Consider the following 20,085-nt stretch of genomic DNA (forward strand, 5'->3'; position numbering starts at 1 on the left):
GATTTCCTGACCTAAAGAACATTTTTTTAATGGTCATTTTAGCTCATTAGGTCAGTAGTTTCCAAAAAATCTTGGACAATATCCCTCAGCTGAAAAAAAAAATCACAAGAGTTTATCAGCATTAGTACTAGCCACTCCATTATATGGTTGAAGGTTAGGGTCTCTTGCTACTCTTACAAAGAAATAGCCCAAATTAGTCTAGTTTTGAAATTCTCAGAATCTAACTAAAATATGGAAACTAAAATTTCCTGAAGAATCCATATTAACAGAGTCTAGCTGCTTAGAGCGTCTTTGTAATTGCCATACTGGGAATGTTATACCAATTTATTGATAGACATCCTGAAGTACTGAGATACTTCTGTTGCATTTAAGGCTTCTAGTTGTTGCAGTTCATTTGAATAACAAGTATCTCTTTTATCAAGTCTGAAGGATATTTTTTTCCCTCTTTATTTCATCCATGGAGGCATCCAAATCTGACTTGGCTCTACAAGCACCCCTGCAGAGCAAAAGAGAAAGTCATACTGCAATGCAGTCTGTAATTAAACAGACAGATTGGAAAATGGACTGAAAGTGATGCAGAGGGTGGAATATATCATAAGATTGGATACAAAGGTGAAAGGATAGAGTCAAAATGGGAAAAGGCCTTCAGCCTACTGGCTTGAGGAGCCACAACTCCGAAATCTCGTGGATGTGACAAAAATCACACACTGGGCCCAGCTTTGCTGCACAATTGCTTGCTGTTTATAAGGCTTGGGATTAGGCCCTGTGCTGCATTCACTCTCAGGCAGGCTGAGAAAATACAGAGAATTCTCAGCACAGTTTGGGAAAAAAATTTTGTGCTTTGAATTAAGGCTAAGACTGTGTTTGCAGAGCAAAATTATTCCAGACTTAAATCTTCAGAGTCTGAACTCAGCTAAGAATGTCCATATGCCTTTTCTGTCACCTTCTAGTTGGGAACTAGAAAAACTAGAACAACCCTTACTTTGTTTTAGTGACTTGTCCAAGGAAATAATAACAGCCAAAGACTATTACCAGCTGCTCCTCTTACTCAAGTCCAATCTGATGTGGATCCAATAGATTACTGAATTTGGAGATTTTTGTGATTTTATATCTTGGCATACTCAGTAGGGCACACAGACTTTGCAAGCTACTTTAGGTTAGAAAAATATCCCGACAGTTGTTGCTGCTTCAAGAAGATGGAAAAAACAACCTGTGCATGAGCAATGGACGTGGAGCTGTGGCTGTGCTTTCATGTGACACGAGAAGGGGCCTGACACACTCCTTCCCACATGAGCAAGGCCAAGCACAGAGCCAGCATCAGCTGCTGCTGCTCCTACCATTGTCATTGCCATCATCTTCACATACTGTAATGTTGCTTCTGTTGGCAAGCAAGCAAGCTGTTTGGAAATTGCTGTTGTGTTATTCTAGGCTTTTTTATAGAGTTCAGTGGCTTGTGTTTCTGTGTGAAAAGTATGTTAAAGTGCAATGCCAAACACTCTAAATGTTACCTGTGCCACACTGATTTGACCATTCAGTGCATTATACCTCAGTATTTGACAGCACAGTCACATGCTGTGCTCTTCCACTGAGCCCCAACCTCCTTAGCTGTGCAACATGAATGATGATCTGAGAATGCATTAGGTTTATACTCTGAAAAAACATACCCTATGTCTTTCTGTTTGATGCAAAGGTTAGAAGGCATGCAGTGAATGGGAGGGAGAAAGGGTTAACATTTTAATGTCTCTAAAAGTAAATTCCATTATTGTCTTTGCTTTGGCACTTGTGTGTTTTAGGACCAATCCTCTAATGTGAAAGCTTTTTGGCTGATCATGGTTATTATTATCTAAAGCTGAAAATTCAGCTCAGAGCTCTCATAACCACAATTAAACTGTGCTTTTGGTGTACACTCTAATGTTTAAGAAGTCAGAAAAAAAATAGTCTGTTAGAATGATTTTATAATTCAAGCATCAAAACTCTGTGTATTGATTCTTTAGTTACACAACAGTATGAATGAATGATGTTTTGATATAGGTTCAGCAGGGCAGTTGAAGTATTCTTTTGTTATGGGGACAATACCATGAAAAAGGCAGTAGAAAATTAACAATTTCACAGTGATTTTATCATTTGGATGACATGTCTTAAAGGGATCCTGCTAGATATGGAGATAGAAAAAATTTTGAATTAACTTATTCACCAAATACAACACTGGAATGGCAAAACTAATGTGTAGTCATGTGGTGCAGGTTCATTAGAGACACAACTGTGTGGGAAGGTAGATTTGTTATGTATGGCTCTTAGGAGTAGGAATTTGTTAGCATTTACATTAAGCTCTGCAAATTGTGGAAGTCTACATTATGATAAACATATAAAGTATATAAAAAGTATACTGGTTTGAGCCAATCAAGTTTTCATTGATTGTATGAATATATATGTATTTATATACATTAAGTAATATAGTTAGAGAATTTTCAGATTAGTTGACATATTGAAATGACATATAAATTCCACTTGAACTACATCTCTTCTTTCAGACATATTATAATAATCTCTAGCCTAAATTCTGATTCTCTTGGAATTTTTCAGTGCTTAAACTTCATTTATTAAAAAAAAAAAAGTGGCTTCTGTTTTTTTGGTCATATGTAAATATGGTAATTAAGCATCATAGATGTATTTTTTAAAGTTTAAATCCTTCATTGAAGATTTTTTTCAATAGTTTTCCAACATCACATATCAATTAAGTAGATGACATGCTTCTTTATCTTATAAGGGATTTAGACAAATGAGTAATTTTATAGTGCCACAGTAAAAATCTGTTAGAACCTAATTAGATATACAAAAAAGCAGACACTCTCAACAACTGGAGTGATTCTGTTGATCTTGGGACTCTGTTGTTGCAGAGTTTTTCTCTTTAGTTATTCATCCTGCCTGTTGCTTCAGTTGCCAGAAGCTGAAGCACTTAGAATCCATCTTAAAAAATAAAAGGGAACAGTGCTTGTCTTAATACACAACATTTATTGGTTTTGCAGAAATAAATATTAGCTATGATGCTTTTCAAATACTCTGTGTTTCTCATCTCCCAGTAATGAGCTGTGTCAGGATTCTATTTTCAGGTCTTTTTTGATGATAGTGCTTCTTCTGATGACTGGGCCTTGATCTATTTAGCTGTAGAGCAGTAATTTTTTAAAGGGCTGAGTTCTGGTATAAATACTTTCCCAATGAAGTCAGCGAGAAGAACTTCATTCATTGCAGTCCTGCTTTTGAAAATCTAACCTTTAATGTACTTTTTATACTGAGTTTGGGTTGTTTTGTTGCTTTTTGGTGGGTTTTTTTTGGAGACTTCACAAAGTTTTAGAAATAAATACAAAAAGGAATGACTTGACTGGAGGTAAAGACAGTTGTGAAATTATTTTTACTTCGTATTTTACTACTATGATTATAATTGCAGGAACGACTTATAGATAATTGCAGGTAGAAGTAAAGGAGTGAAGTCTGTAGGGAAACGTGAGGAAAGTAACATTAATGACTTAGAAATGAATCAAAGTCATAACTGAAAAGCCCTATTTTTGGACATTTTCACTGCTGAGAATAGCTATCAATGCCCCAATTCAACAACCAAAGAATATTGTAGAACGTAACTGAAGGAGTAGTGAATTACTAAAAGAAAAACATAGTTCAGGTGCAGCACAAACAGCATTTGAAACATGTTCAGAATATCTTTGCTTTTCTTTTCCAGATGTATTATGAGTAAGTAGTAAAATAACACAGGGATATTTGGCAGTGCCTCCCTTAAAATCTATGCACTGGTACTGATTTTTGAGGATACAAAACTGTATCTCTTTGAATGAGGTTAAAAAAGAAGGAGCTTGTCCCTCAATTTAATCATGTCAAGGTTCTCTTGATTTCATTGTGAATTTCTCTTCTGTTGAAATTCCAGTTAATGTCTTGGAAAGCCAATGCACAGATACTGCCCCTTTGAGAAGCTGTATAGTAAAGAAAGAAATGTGAAAAACTGGCAAAAAAGAGCAGCAGACTTTTACCCTAAGAAACTGACAATTTGTACACACTCATATACTCAAAGCTGTCTTTACTGAAGGCTGAAAGTTCGTATTACAGGGAACTGCTGATCTTCCAAACATAGCCAGAGTGTGTTAAGGACAGGTCCAACTAGCCAGAGCAGATTTTTTTTTTTATTATTATTATTATTGTTGTTTTATTTTTTTTTTTATTTTCCAGATTGAAAGAAATGAGTAGGATTTATAATTGCAATTGGCTGGAAGTGCCATGGGGAGATGGAGATTTAGGTATTGTATAATAATTTGTAATTTTTTTTTTAACTTCACCTGTTAATGCAGTGAATATATTTATTCTTTTTTGTTAATACTTACAAAGCAATGATGCTTTGTAATAGTTTGCCTTTCTGGTAAACTATACCTCAGAGAACTTGAAACTAATGAGGCTTCAGTTAGAGATACTTTGTATTCAGCATTATCAGAGACAGTATCAGTAGGGAATTAATGCATTATCAATTTTGGAATAGACTGTGTTTGCTAATACTGCTGTTACAAACACAATGAATGAAAGCATTTATATTTTTGCTAATGACTTATAAGTGAGAGACATTGTAATTTGTAGATTAGCAGAAGGCAGTAATCTAGGCAAAGAATTTAAAACACCTTTGATGTTTATTTATGGTAAATATTTATGTTGAACATATTCCCTGTGTAATATGTCCCTGTGGTATTTAATGATGAATTACTGTATCAACAAATTAGTTGGAATATGAATTTTCTTTTTTCAAACTCGGTCAGCACAAAATAGTTCTGCAACATTTTGCTTTTAGATTTTATTTGTAGTAGAGATGACACAGGTATTTTGATTTTATGGATTTATCAGAAAAAACTGGCTGCTGAATGTCTCATCCTGATGATAGGGATATAAGTTGGATCTAGGTACAAACCAGAGCTTACAACAGGATCTGGCATCTTTTGATTATCAAATGTCACTGGAGTAATTAATAGGCATTCTTCCAATCAATCCAAGATGGAAGGAGGTGAAGGAAATAAAGGTGAAAAAATGTTGCTTTCAAATCCTTCCTGCATCTTTGTTGTGTTTATACATGGCTACAAAAAAGTCTGAAAAGTAAGTGTATTTAATGGGCATAAAAGCTACAAAATTCTTACGATTTTATATGATGTTTTTCCATATAATCAGTTAAGTGGCTTGCTTTTTCTTTTTTTTTCCATTGAGTAGGATAAGCTGTCAAGAGAGAGATGTTCTCATCTATAGAGACAGGGGGGCAAAATACCAAAAGCAACCTCTAAATACAGATTTAAACTTGAGGGATTTTTTGCAGTAGTCAGCCAGAGAAAATCATAGAATATAACAGAGACATAATAGAAATCTCACTGTTTTTTTTAAAGTCAGGTTTATAAAACCTTCCTCTCATACTTTCAAACTTCTGTGATCAGCTCTATGTAGTCTTATGATAATTTAAATAATCATCTTTGCTTTTGTTTTGCCAAGTTTTTGCTCTCAGTAGTATTCAGTAGTGCTGAGTCACAAAGTGCACTATGTTCTCCAAGATACCGTCATACGTCTGTGTAAGTTTTAGCCTCATTCACTAACACCAGTGGGAAAATGGAGGTTTTATCTACAGTTTCCTATTGTGTACCATTTCATATGTTTTTAGCTAGGCCCTGATTTCTTTTCAGGTTGAGCAGCCTCAATGTTTTTGTCATTCTTGATGTGATCTGAGGGGGGTGTTTATAGTAAACAAAAGCCTGTTTCTGAAATAGGCTAGTGAACAGAAGGAGTCCAGTTGGAAACAGAAATAGGGTCTATTTCTGGGGTGTAGTTATCTTAGAGCTTGGGCTGATGACTGCCAGTGATTGAGCAACAGCCTTCACATTTCAGATGCATTGGGTTGTCAGTAAATGCAGCGGCTGGCTCTGTAGGCAGTCCCTGTCCCTGGCAGAGTCAAACCCGCACGCGTGGAAGAGTCACCTGCCGGTCTTACCAATTCAGCATTCCAGGCTAATTCTCTACGTTTCTTCCGGAATTTTGGGCAGCTTGATATAACTCACACAAGTGATTGCATTAGTATTTTACAGTTCTAGCGATTTTGTTCTTAGAGGAATAAATACTGAAAATTCATAATACATTTTGAAGATGTTTCTTCCTTGCACAGCCTCTCAAAACTGAATTTTCAAAATTCCTGCCACAAATCAGTATCAGGTCTGCCTGCAACCTTGGCTGGCTAGAAGGGTCCTGTCAGTGTGCAGTCATCTAGAGGAAAGGGCAGGTCCTTCAGCAAGAGCTTCAGGATGTCTCTGGAAGCTGGGTTGGGAGTTATGGAGGGTTATGTGTGTGAATGCAGGATTGTTGTTGGGTTATTATTATTTTTTCACCTTTCTCTTTTGGGGGTGATAAATGAAAATAAAGGCCAAACCTTTACAGAAAACGTATCTAATTATTTCTAGGCTTAATAGTTTATGGAATGAGAACTGAGACTGTGTATCTTATTTCTACTATAATAATTTTTTACTGTGATTCTCATTGTATTTCTCTCTTTGCACTTGTGTAGTAGCTTCAAATTAATCTCACCATGCATAAAGATTCCCACATTGCTTTTCATATTAACCAGCTTCTTTCTAACTTCTTCAGGCAGCTTTTTGTCTGGTTTAAGTCTAAATAATCCCTATATTCCAGCTACAAAGTTTTGTTATGCGTATTAAAAATGAACAATGCAAAAATAGAAGTGGAATATGGTAATTAATGATTTTATTCAACCATATTACTGATATCAATATCTCAATATTTTGTTCTGTGAACCACATAGTGATTTATTAGAGATATTTACAATTAATAATAGAGCACTTTTTTATTGTTTAGAAACTAATCATTTGAGTTTCTAAACAGGAAAAATTAATTTCATAGGACATTTGACTTCATTCTGTGCATCATATTTTCTGCTTTGCTCTGTGCATTCCAAACCCTTTCTAATTGATATGGCTTATTCAATAAATGTTGTTATTATATAGGTTCTTGGGCAGATCGCTCACCTCTGCATGAGGCAGCCAGTCAAGGACGTCTTCTTTCTCTAAGGACTTTATTGTCACAGGTGAAGACTCTGTTTATACAATTGCTTTTATTTTGTTATTTCATGAATGTTATTTAATCTCTCGGCAGAGATTATTAATGCAGATTTACTATGCTTTGTTTTGCTTTTTTCACTTGAATTTTTCAGACCAATACATATTTAGAAATTTTTCATATTATAAAGATATAAGCTAGTGTTTAAAATATTTCCTTTGTATGTTTTAACCCTCTCCCCCCAAAAAACTCAAAAACACTCCAGACACACAAAACAAAATTGTATCGAAATTTGTGTCAGTCTTCCCTTCTTTCATGATATAAATCAATATAGTTTCACTGATTTAAGCCTTTGGGTAAATAGTCAGGAAGATACCAGTTAACAGGAAGAATCAATGAAAGGTTCTGGGTTTTGCATTGTTGTAATTTAAAAAAAAAAAAGCTAATATCAAAAGGATAGACTGTAAATGCTGAATTTTAATATTATGATATTGTCCTATTAGCTATTTCAATATTGAGAAATTATACCATAATACATTTGATGAAAACAGGTAGATAAAATTGTTAGTTCTTAAGAATCAAACAACATCTACTCCAAAAAATTTAGAGGGCTTGGTGATTTTCTCAATCCAGTAAGTGTTTTCTTTGCTAAAATTCATAGCTTTGGATATTTCAGACCTTAAGTCACAGGATGATAGAATCACAGGAGAGTTTAGACTCAGGTCTTTGTGAGGTTTTAAAGACCACCAAGAGTGGAGATGCACCATCCTTTCCCTCATCTGTTTCAGGGTTTCACTGTCCCCCAGTAAATTTTTTTTTCCACAAAGCTTCTTGGAATTTTCCATGTTCTGGCTTGGGTCTGTTCCCTTTTGCCCTGTCACTGAGCATCTAAACAGTCTGCATTATTTTATGCCTATTCCTGATTAAAAATAAATGCTCCCTGAGGATTAATTTATTGCAAGTTGAGTTTTAAGCCTAGTTAGAGTATTGTAAACTATTAATTTGAACAGTAGTATGAGGAAATGGCTCTTAATAGGTTTTGTATGATCTTTAAATACCATTTACATCTGTTTTAGGGATACAATGTAGACACACTAACAATTGACCAAGTAACTCCACTCCATGAAGCCTGTCTGGGAGATCATGTAGGATGTGCAAGAATCCTCCTTGAAGCAGGAGCAAATGTAAGGCTTTGGTTTTGTTTTCTTTTATATGAAGTCCAGTTCTATCCTTGGTTTAACTGAGAAAGATATTTTCCTTGATTTTAATGTAATTGGTCTGTGCTTATCCTATTGGCTGTGTTCATCTCATGTAATTGCAGCTGCCATCTGAATGCTGGCAAATGAGAGTGCTGGGAAGCCACTGAGACAGTAACAATTTGGAGTGAATCTGTTAGCAGAAATTCATTATGATATTTCTCTTCTAAAATATGGAATGCATTCCTCTGCTTTACTTGGTTCCTCTTGCTTTGAGTGGTTTTTAGGAGGCTGTTCTTTTAATCTTCAGAACGCCTGCTGTCACACTACACCTGTATGGTCTTAAAATTCTTTGGTCTGAGTAGGAAAAAGCGAAGTCTCTTTTCTGTACTCCTGACATAGGCTGTCTTATCTTTTATCCCAAAATGAAAATGGGACTTTACAGATCACTTTCCGTGCAATGTCTGCTGACATCAGAGTTCAAGTGCATAGCTTCCCAGGTCTCTGGTCTTGTAATGGAAATATTTATTGTTCTTAAAATTCAGTTTTCAGAACCATGTGGAATATGTCTGTGTTATTATAGAAAAAGATAAAAAAGATACATAGATATTTCCAAAACCAATTTCTCCCTACTTCAGGTAGCACAAGATAAAAAAACTGTAAGAAAAAAATTTCATTTTCTCACCTGGTTTATTTTTACTGTTTTTAATTGTTTTGTTGGGTTCAGGGGGTGCATGAAAGAGGATAGGCCAGAATCCTGGAAGGAGCCTTCTTCCTTTAGTATTATTACTATTATTAGTATTATTTCTGCCCCTTCCTTTAGTATTATTAGCCCCCACAAAGTTACCTACTTTGTCTCTTTACTCTCTCACACTTATTTGGAAATATCCAGTTGAAGAGTGAGGTGGTGAGGTTGCTATTAAAACACTTGAGCCTATGCTTTTAGCTTTGTCTCCATCCTGTGAAAAATCACTTGAACCTGGAGACTAAAACAGAAGAAAATGGCAAATAATCCTCAATTCTTGCCAGAGCTGTGGAGAGAAAATCCCTTTATCCCATTAGTACCCAAAGTTTAAACTTTCTGTATCAGTGAAACAGGCTCAGTGCAATGATTTTTTTATTTTAAAATTATTTACTGCCCAGATGTCAATCTTTAGTATTCCAGGTGTATTTATCCAACATAGTTTAACAAGAATAATAGTAAACTAATTCCAAATGAGAAGCATGGTAAGAGGAAGACAGTTTCACAGGGGCTGGTCAGTTAACTTGTTATTTTAACTAGTACATTTATTTTTTTTTTTTCATTTTATGCAATTTATAACTATTTCCTCTTTAAAAATCTACCTTTCTTTCAATTCTTTTTGTAAATAGATTTTATATATTCTAGGTAAATGCTACCACAATTGATGGAGTGACACCTTTATTTAACGCCTGTTCGAGAGGCAGTGCAGCATGTGCCGAGCTCCTGTTACAGTACGGTGCCAAAGCTCAGTGGGAGTCCTGTCTGCCATCACCAACACATGAAGCAGCCAGCAGAGGTAAGAAATTACCTCCTCAATAAACATGGAGCAGTTGAGCAATGTCTCAGCAAGAGGGTTATGAAATGTGTGTGGTTTTGTCCATGGGACAGCGTACTGAAGTCGAGCAAACTGTCATGCTTTGTACTGACAGGTCACAGTGAATGTCTGGAGGTACTGATATCCTGGGGTATAGATGTTGACCAAGATCTTCCTCATTTAGGAACACCTCTGTATGTAGCTTGTGTTTCACAGCAGATCCATTGTATTCGAAAGCTTCTTTATGCAGGTATGTCATGATTTAAATGAAAATATTACTGGTCTGTAAAATAAGCATATTGTGCTTGCCTTTGAAGTCAGCTGTGCTCAGCCAATTGAACTGGAACCCTTGCTTGCAGGGTTCTACTTCAAAGTTTATGCTGATTCATGTTTTCTTATAACTTACTATATCTTTTATTTTTTGGTGCCATAGTAAGCATAAGAGGAAAACACTAAGCAAGACCAGTAAGAATGAATGTTCAAAATTTTCAGCACATACAGCAGCTTTATAGGTGTTAATTTTCTTTAGGAAAAACAAGGGAAAAAATGAGCTTTGAGAAATTTTATATAGTAATCATTGAGATTTCAATCAAACTATTTTAGCAATGAAGTCCCACTTGCTTTCATTCTTCAGCAAGTTCTGGCTTTTCACAAGGCATAGAGGCTGAGTTGCAGAGGGAAGAGGTGAGGTAAAAGGCATCTGATCCTAAATTTCAGATTATTTATTTAATCAGTGGGTAAGAGATGTTGAAGGCTTGCTCTGTTTCAGCACAAGTCCAGGAACACTACTGTCATAGCTGAAAGACAATTTTCTGTATTTCAGATATTTACATACAGGGCTTTTGCATCCTGCAGAGCAAGAAATTAAAATGTATATATGGATAATTCAGCCTTGCTATCATTGAACCAGAATAGTTTTTTTAGTTGATTCCATGCTATATTTAGAACTTAAACAAGCAGTTAAAGTGTTTCTCATTGAGTCCATCTCCTTGAATGATTAATTACCCTATGTCATGATTTTTTAGGTTTAAGAACAGCAAAAGTGTAAGTAGCATATTTTGGGATTCAAATACTACCATACAGAAAAAACAGTAACTGAAGGGCATATTCTACATTTGCTGGTGCCCTGAAATAGAAAAGGGTATTGAGGATATAAGTAGCTATTTATGTAAGTTAATTTTTTTTCACATTTTATCAGTTTGTGAGAATGTATTAGAAGTTGGAAAGCAGATAGACAATGAAATAGGCAAAAGCATGGTACTGCAGAAGCATGTGCAAATTGTTAATGTTAAGAAGAGTGAATTATTCAGACTTCAGACCCAATTGCTAGACCTGTGACATTATTAACTTATTTTACTCAAATGGGCATTTAAAATGCATAAAGTGTTGATTTAGGGAGGAGAGCTGGTACAGAGGGCAATTTTTGGTCTCACAAGGTCAGTAAGAAATCTGAAGAAGGCTTGGTTTTAGATGAAGCAACAGCTTGCCTACAAGGGAAATTCTTCCATACTAGCTAGTTTAGTTTAACTCATGTATGGATTTTTTTTTCTTGAATATGAATGCATTAGTGCAAATTAATTTAGTCCATTTTAATTTAAAACATGTTAACAATTACCTATTAATATAAAAGTGTAATAATTAGAACTCATGGATTGGGAGAATTAATGATTTAGGGTTTTTTTTTTTCCCTATTAGCTTTCTTGACTGTGTATCTCACCTTAATTAAAATTAAAATTAATTTATAGATTAATAAATAAAGGTTAGATGGGATGGCAATCTATTTCAAACCCTTTGCAAGCTTCAACATGTGAAAAATTATAAAGTGTCCAGGATTCCTTCTTGAGTTGGTGTACTCACAAAAATATACATACAAAACTTCAGTTTAGTGTTTTGGGGTTTTTTAAGACTCAAATAAAGAAAATACGGTTTTTTATGTAGTGAAAATTGTCTTAAATGTGTACAAAAAGTGTTTTATTGTGATTAGGCAATAGTGATGCTCATGTTCTCTGGCTGGTACCTGATACCTCTTAATCTGGTTGTACTTAGATAATAAAACCTAGGATAAAAAAACAAAACCCAAACAAAACACTGATGTGATTAGTTATAGATCTATGCAATAAAATTAATAAAAGTGGCTAAATGCACTCTGGCATTCCAGGCCAGTGGCAGTTTTTCTTTGTTTTACTTTTTTTTTTGTTGTTTTTCTTTGTTTGTAGCCTTGTCTTTCTTACTCAATGGCATATTTAATTCTCTTCTTACATTTCTTTATTGAATCTACCCACCAGGTGCCAATGTGCAGAAAGGAAAGAATTTGCAAACTCCACTCCATGCTGCTGCCCAGCATTCTAGTACAGAGATTGTAAACTTACTCCTCGAATTTGGGGCAGACATAAATGCCAAAAATTCAGATTTTGAGAGGCCTGTTGATTTAGCTGCCCCAAGCAGTTTAGTGGAGAGACTGCTGCTCTTCCACGAAGGTAAGTTTTACATGTTTATATTTGAAACTGAAACTTGTATTATTAAAAAAAAAACAAACCCACCTAGAAAAACCCCCAACTTAACAGTCCAAACAACCCATGTTATAGAAGGTAACACTGTGCTCTATGAAATGAATATATGAGCATTCAGGTAATTTCCTTTCTAACTACAAACATACTCAGCAATATTCAGCCTCAGGCCAGAGCCCATTGACCAAGCAGCATGAGAATTTATACAAGCTGAAAAAGTATCGTCATATGTTTATTGGGTGTTTACACAAGTAGACATTAAAGCTACATTTTTATTCATTTTTACAGACCTTGTTAAAAAGAAACAGGTTAAATTTCAGGTTAAAATATTTCATTTTGGTCAGCTGTCATAATATTTTTAAATATATATTTTATGTTCATATAAAGCAAATTATTTTGATTGTGGGCAAAAGGCATAAGAAGTGTAATTTTCTAAATTTTCTTAAAAAAATTATAAAAACCTGAGAAACAGGAGACTAAAGAGTCTATAGTCCCTCAAACCTCTTAAAGGTCTATCTGCTTTGGAGAGAGAGAATATTCCAAAGGGAGCTGGACTTGTTCAGACTGAACTATGCAGAATGTAAAAATAAGCCACAAGAGAATGAAACTCCTTGAATAACCATGGGCACCTCTTTAGAGGTGAACTGACAAGTAAGACTGATTCATATTTTCCTTCGAAAAACCACTCTGTAGTCTGAATGCTATTAACAAAACCCCTCTTAAAACTGTCTATTTTCACAAATTTACTAAGACTAGTAGTGTTTTTAAAAGTTAGAGCAAATAAAAAAAATTACATGGCTTGAAACAGATGTAGGTTTATTGTCCAGAGAAAACAGCAGTGTTCATTTTGAAGGAGTGGGATTAGAGTGGTAAAGACATGATTAAACAGTAAGACCACTAAATATGGTCTGGGATCTTGGAGTATTTTGCCTGGTTATTCTTGTTTCAGTGATGCATTGGTAGTGCTGTAGCAGGTATATAACCTGTGATGTGAATAAAAAACCCCAAAACAACAAGTCTGAAGGTTTTAAAGTTATTGAATTCAGATATTTTCTTGGAGCTGGTTTTTAATTTAAAAAAACTGACCTTGGCTTGCTTTCTTTAGTATTTCCCTAACTATTATTAAGGTTTAAGCAGCTCCAGTTTTTACCTTTGAGGGAAGAAAGGCAATAAAGAAAAGGGAATGAAGAAAAAGGTCAAATTTGAAAAATGTGAACTTTTTAAATCTTTTTTTTTTTTAAATCCCATTATTGTGCAAGACTGTTGTAAAACAAAATGTTGGCTTTTATAGTTGTACAATTAAACTCTTTTCTTTATTGTTTGCAGCCACACCATCTTCTCTTTGTCAGCTCTGCCGACTATGTATCCGAAATTACATAGGAAGAGCTAGACTGCATCTTGTTCCACAGCTCCAGTTGCCAACAATACTTAAGAATTTCTTACAGTACAGATAACATAGTAATTAACTGTTAGAAACTTAAATATAGCAAGTACATTTTCTTCTCTCTGTTTATTGTATGTTTTATCTAAAGAACTGCTGGGCGGAAAAAAAAAGCCTTTTGCATATTGCTTAAAAATATTGTATCTTTGACACCTGGTGTTGGTAATGTAATAGTAATTGGGAGCCATTCAGCAACTAGTGCCAAGGTGCTAATCCAGCTGAATTAAATAAGTGTGCTGATACTCTGGGACATGATTGTATAACTTTATCTTAACCCTTAATAGCTTTAGTGCTGTTAACTTTAATTGTGTTTATGTTTTTAAAATCTGTTTGACACACCTGAACCACAAAGAGTTTCTTCATTATTATTTGTTAAGTTTGTCCATTTGTATTTTTAAATTTCTATTGTTTGTGTACCTAAAAATATCTGGTGATGGGTGCACTATATGCATTGATAAAAATAAAACAATTAGACTTTGATTCTTTTTCTTTATATAAACAATTCATTAATCACAGTGAGGAGCTTCCTTTTCTCTTCCTCACTGCCTGTGCTGTGAATTGTAATTAAACTGATGTGAACACAAACTTAATTTTTGTAGAATTCTGTTTATTGGTACAATTAGTAATTTATTTCTCAAAAGCCTTACCACAGAGATACTTTTGAAATAGTCTTAGAAAACAGAATTACATGGGCACTTCCCTTATCTTTTCATAAAAATGCTGTATCACAAGCATTTAATGGGCATATTAAATAATTATTTGCCTCAGAGAGAGGCATATTTTAATGTGTACTATCTGTGAGCTTTCTGAAGTGGAGATCTGGATACTGAATCCACAAGCTTGAGTTCAGGAGGTGATTACAAGGTTTCAAACATGTCAGTTTTCTGTATCAAGATGGGTACATCTTGATAAGGACATTACTTCTCTTACTATCCGTTTTGTAAACATTTACCTAGCTCCAAAAATCCTATTGCAAATACCCCAGCAGGCATTTCTGTGAAAAGGTATTGTTCAACTCTAGCCAGAGATGGAATGGTGACACCCCCAAGAGACATTAGAAAAGCCTAAAGCTTTGCTCATGCCCTTGAATTTTTGATGATTGTGATCTGAATAGATGAAAATGCAGCACTCATCTTTCCCCACTTCTCATTTGGTGTTCCTTTGAGAACAGATTACGCTCTCAGCGACTGATACTCAATTCCTACAAACTAAAGCATGGGACACCTGAAAACTTGCCATTTGTCCTTGGTGATTCACCCTCTTCCATTCCTTTTCAGTGACTCCTTTCAGTATTTATGTTTCTACTGGAAAGATGCTAAGTGAGGAACTAACTATAGAGGCAGCTTTCACAAAGAGGAATGCTTACTCAGTTGCTAAATAATATGCACCTAATAAAAAGTGTAGTTGTCTTGACACTGTGTTAAATAACCTTAATTTGTTTCTGTTCCCTGCAAAAACTCTAGTTAGGGGTCTTTTCTGGAGAAGGAAAGTCAGATACAAATATAAGGAGCTGCTTAGGAGTCCATCATATCCTGAGTCTGTACTGGGGTGAGTGTAGTGGTTTTTGTTTTCATCCAGAAAGCAGCAATTTGTGTTTTTAGGTACACCATTACTGTGTGTTACTCTGACAAACAAGCCAGCTTTGAACTGCCAAGCCAACCACAGCACTGTTGAATCTTCCCACGTAGAATGAGCTCATTTAGAGCCCCATCTTCAGGTGTACACATTGCTTTTCAAGTTTGATCCAAAGTGGCAAAAAAAGCTCTCATGTTCTATACACCTATATCAGTTTACAGCAAACGGCCATTCTGCTGTTCAGAACACAACTAGATAATGTTAAAATTTTTGTTAAGAGTCACACCTGAATCCAAAACGTCTCATTGCAAATAGGTGTGATCATGCACTTGTGCAATATCTATTCCCATCATTCCCCCTGATCCCTGCCACCATCCAAAGAGCAAACAAGACCATCTTTGTAGTTTACAGGTATTTGGTGCTATTTTTTTCTGTAATTATACAGAATAGGAGACTAGTCAAAAGAAACTGGCTTTTGGTAATACCATTACTTTGATCTCAGGCAAGAGGCACTTTTCAACATAACCTTAAATCTTTTGCGAACACATTATTACGTGAAAAATTGAGTTCATTTTGGCAAGCTGAACCGAGTTGGATGGGGCATTGTTTCTGTTACTATGTGACAGGGACAAACAAAATAGGGAATAGATGTTGTTGGCCTGGCAGGACTCTGTACTGGAACAGGTTTCTGGCAGATCAGAGCATGCTATTGCAACATACTAAAAACACAGAACAATGAAATACCTGGTGTTAGTACTTGGTAAAAGCCATTCCAAAAATAATGCCTTGTTTAGCCAGAAATGAAAGGAAACAGGTTTGTTACTGATCTCATGCTGTGAGGGCCATATTCCAATGTGGCTTTGATGGGTTGAATTCTTAGTATGAAATAAATGTTAAGTAATGTATTAAAATACTATGAACCAGGATCTGAAGCAAACATTCACCCAGGTCAGAGCACTGTTAAAGATTGTTCCAATAAAGCCCTTATTACATTAATTGTTATACCAGTTAAAAAGTGTTCTAAGGCATTTTCAGAAAAAAAAAAAAAAATGTAGTGTAGTATGTCAATTCTGGAAAGAAATCCAGCAGTGAAATCATGAAATCCTGTAGGCTTGTTGAAAGTATTCCAGAGACCCAGAGGGGCTACCTCACTAGTGGGTGAGAAAGCAGGTGGAATACAATGCTACAATGTTCTCCTTGTGTTTTTCCTGGGCCTGTCCTGGGGCTGGGGGCCACTTGGCTCTGGCCATGCCCAGTCCAGCATCACAGGCCCAGCCTGGGAGGAGCCCCACACAGGGTGGAACAAACAGGGCATCATTCCAGTCCACAACGTGGGTTTAAAGTGCCAAATCTCCTATCTCAGACTGCAGCTGCCAGTGAAGCTGTCTCTGAAGCTTATAAACTTGTCAGCACTGTTGGACAGATTATTTCCAGAGAACAGTGGATTTGGTTTCGCAGGGATGTTGAACATAATTGAGATTCAATAGTAATTGGAAAGCAGTAGCTGTGTAGCTTCATATGTTTTTTCATTTAAATGGAAATATGACTTTTACAGAGGAGTCAAACAGTCTTTTGAAGAGAAAGTATTCTTTAATATTAAGGGGGAGATACCTGTATTTGACTTGCTGTACTAGACAATGAAGCTACATATTAGCAAACAATCTGAAATTATTTTTGAAAAGATGAACTAGTTGACAGTTGCAACCACAGCTGTAACAGCAGACACAATTACAACCTTTTCTGCATATTCCCCTCACTCACCACTGTACAAACAACTTTAAGGAAACTGCAACCTCATGTTATTCACAATGACTGTTACCTGATGGATCCCCAATATAAAAAAACACCCTTTGACTTAATTTTTATTACTTTAGTAAGGAAAGAATTCTTAACCCTTACTCTGTAATTTAGAGGGAGTAGATTTGCCCAAGATTGCATGTTAAGGCACAATTTGTGTGCAACACATTGATGTAGTTACACTACATATTTAAGATATTTTAACTGTGAAATATTAGTAAAAATACTTGTGATACAACAAAAGATTTTAAATATAGTAGAATGGTAGTTGAGTCAATGCTTCAGATCCCAATCATCAGTCATGGGGCTGTGTGTTCAGTTCTTACCTTTGCTCTCCACCTCTGTATCAACAACTTTTACATACCAGGTTGTACGGTTTATGTATTAAAAGACAGGTAGTCTTTCATTTGACAGAAGCAAGATCGGATACTGACTGCTGGAAAATTCTTTCAAAAACTATGAATTTTAACTTCTGAGACTGAATTCTTCTGCAAGCTCCATGGAACAAACAAAGGAAAACCATTTTCAAAGAATACTTGCAGGAAATAAAAGATTCGGTTCCAGCACCCAAGTACATTCAAATATGGGACTTTTAGGGTACAAAACAGCTGTATTCCGTCCACCCAATATATTCTTATATGAGAAACCCTGTAATAATACTCTAGAACATTGCCAGAGTTAAATTTTGCCATTTTAAAGAGGGAGGGAAGAAAACAACTCAGGATTTTCTTTTATTTGTAATCTCCTTTCCAGCATGGTGGCATTGTTATTTCTGTAGTTAAATCAGGGCAAAGCTTACCTCTGTATTGAAGATTGTTTGATAGGATCTGCTAAATAGAGACCTGATACTATTTACAGTTTTACAACAGTTGCTATAGAAATAATTCTGCCAATTTTTAATTGCAACCTCTTTACATTTCATGTAACTATCAGGAATTTAAATAAATTTAAAAATTTGTTTTAAAGCAGCAGCAAAAAATGTAGGAACAGATAAAGCAGATTTCTGCTTATGTGCCATTAGTTAAGCTAATAAAGAGTATTGTAACCAAGGCATCTTTTCTACAGGTGAGCAATTCTGATTATAAGAATAATTAATAATAATAATACATTACTTATAATTAAATTCCATACTATACACACCTTTAAATACTTTTAGTATTCTATTGCCATAACTGTTTTCCCATTTGAGCACAGATTTAGTAAATAAAAATATATATATGCACAAGTATTTATTTCTGGTCTGTCATACCATATGCATGTTTATAACTAATACAAAATTTAAAAAGAAAACAAGCATTTTAAATGTACATAGCATAGTTAAATAACTTCAATAAATATGCTGTTTGTTCCTTACAAAGCATTTGTTTTAAAAAAAAAAGTTTATAAAGCGTTTTAGCCTCCAGTGAAAGCATAACAGGGAATGTTGCCAAATATGATCCTATTAGAAAATAGAATTTTTTAATCTAGATAATCTAAATAAATAGATAATAAATAGGTAATCTAAACAAAACAAAAGTGACCTTCTATTTGCACTGCTATTAAAGCATAATAACAAGTGGATGAAACAAAGCATCTACTCTTTAAACTTCACTTTTGCTATAGAACCCTACACATAAAAAATAATTTAAATTAAAAAGGGGGACAGTGTGAAATAGCCAAAATATTTCAGTTATTCTAAAAACAGGTTGCAGTTCCTGTCAATAAAGTCATATTTGGAAGAGTGTTTATGGGTTTCACAGTTTGTTATCAGTATTTTGGTAATGTGTAGATAGTTGCTTACTTTACTAAGCACCTATTTACACAGAGTTGACAAAAATAATTGTCTGACGACAATATTCTTACTAAAAAAATGGCATGGCTATATATGAAATTAGGACTTTTTCTTTGGATTATCAAATAACTTTTTTCTTTGGATCCTCAACAAACATTTGTATAGAAATCCTTTTGTTCTCATCCTATAATTTTCAAAGTTCAAGTAACTGACCTTCAGGAGGAATCAACTACCACCTTTCTGTCCTTTGACTATCAAGGTTAAATCAGCATTAACCCCCAGAGTGTTATTTTAAGCACTATAAAGTACAGAGGAAACACCTCATCAAAATGGGTTAAGTCGTATTCCTGTTCCTAATGGTGAAAAAGGATTTGCTTTGGCCCACATCAAAGCATCGTTTAGTGAAATAGCAGATTTTCCATCTTCAAGGAAGAACACAGGACCCTGTAAAGCAAAAATGTTTGGGAAGGGAAAGAAAAAGAAATCATACGTGTATTGTATAAAGGCCACAATAGAAAGCACATTTTATCTGAGAAGAACATAAAAACCTTGTTTAGACCTATCCACTATGCTCACACAGAGATTTTTCCCCACTCACTTAGAACTTTGATAAAGCTACACATTATGAATTGAGGGCACTTATGCTCCCAAATCTGTCAACCCAACTTCTCATAATGTTTAAATTTTTAGTTTTATGTGTTTTGTTGTTATTTTCTATATGCTTGTCAATGATTCCAGAGTTAAATTTATCTTGAATTAGAAACTGAGGTAACAAACACTTTTCTTCTGAATACCGTCCATATTTCATCATGTCTGTCATTATTTCTGCTGATCTGTTCTTTTTCCTATCTGCAAAAAAGCCCTGATATAATGCCTCTATAAATTGTTTGAAAACACAGTCTACATGCAGTCCACAGAACAATTTGAAATACTCACTATGAAAAGGAAAAAGTACTTGTTCATGTGATGGAAGAGCTATTTGCTAATTTATTAATTTGACAAAATCTGCTCTTAAAGCTGCATTTCAATTTCAGTGCTTTCTTAAAGAGTTATGCTCTCCAACTTTGCTACGTAAAACTTGTCAAGCCATGCAAGTAGGCTGCTCTGCTTTAGTATTAACTGATTTTGATTGTTGAGCTGATCTGCATGC

At 34.9% G+C, this 20,085-nt stretch overlaps 2 protein-coding genes across 15 annotated transcripts in view; one reads left to right on the plus strand and one right to left on the minus strand.

Annotated features, from left to right (window-relative positions):
• The window catches only part of ASB5 (ankyrin repeat and SOCS box containing 5), a 41,822-nt gene extending 26,617 nt beyond the window's left edge, over positions 1-15,205 (plus strand). For 8 of the 10 annotated variants that reach the window (XM_086891592.1, XM_086891587.1, XM_086891591.1 and 5 more), the window contains 7 exons: positions 4,234-4,301; positions 7,041-7,120; positions 8,169-8,276; positions 9,676-9,826; positions 9,960-10,094; positions 12,130-12,321; positions 13,678-15,205. In XM_086891592.1, coding sequence (XP_086747718.1) covers positions 4,244-4,301; positions 7,041-7,120; positions 8,169-8,276; positions 9,676-9,826; positions 9,960-10,094; positions 12,130-12,321; positions 13,678-13,805 — 852 coding nt within the window. In that variant the 5' untranslated portion in view covers positions 4,234-4,243 and the 3' untranslated portion in view covers positions 13,806-15,205. The remainder of the gene's footprint in view (positions 1-4,233; positions 4,302-7,040; positions 7,121-8,168; positions 8,277-9,675; positions 9,827-9,959; positions 10,095-12,129; positions 12,322-13,677) is intronic. The other 2 variants (XM_023924996.2, XM_086891584.1) reach the window with 2 other exon arrangements.
• A 3,173-nt stretch (positions 15,206-18,378) lies between these two features.
• The window catches only part of WDR17 (WD repeat domain 17), a 56,139-nt gene continuing 54,432 nt past the window's right edge, over positions 18,379-20,085 (minus strand). For all 5 annotated transcript variants that reach the window (XM_086891583.1, XM_086891579.1, XM_086891578.1 and 2 more), the window contains one exon: positions 18,379-19,379. In XM_086891583.1, the coding sequence (XP_086747709.1) occupies positions 19,260-19,379 (120 nt within the window). In that variant the 3' untranslated portion in view covers positions 18,379-19,259. The remainder of the gene's footprint in view (positions 19,380-20,085) is intronic.

Source organism: Cyanistes caeruleus, chromosome 5 (genome assembly GCF_971803275.1).
Source record: "Cyanistes caeruleus chromosome 5, bCyaCae1.hap1.1, whole genome shotgun sequence".
In the NCBI taxonomy this organism is placed as follows: Eukaryota; Metazoa; Chordata; class Aves; order Passeriformes; family Paridae; genus Cyanistes; species Cyanistes caeruleus.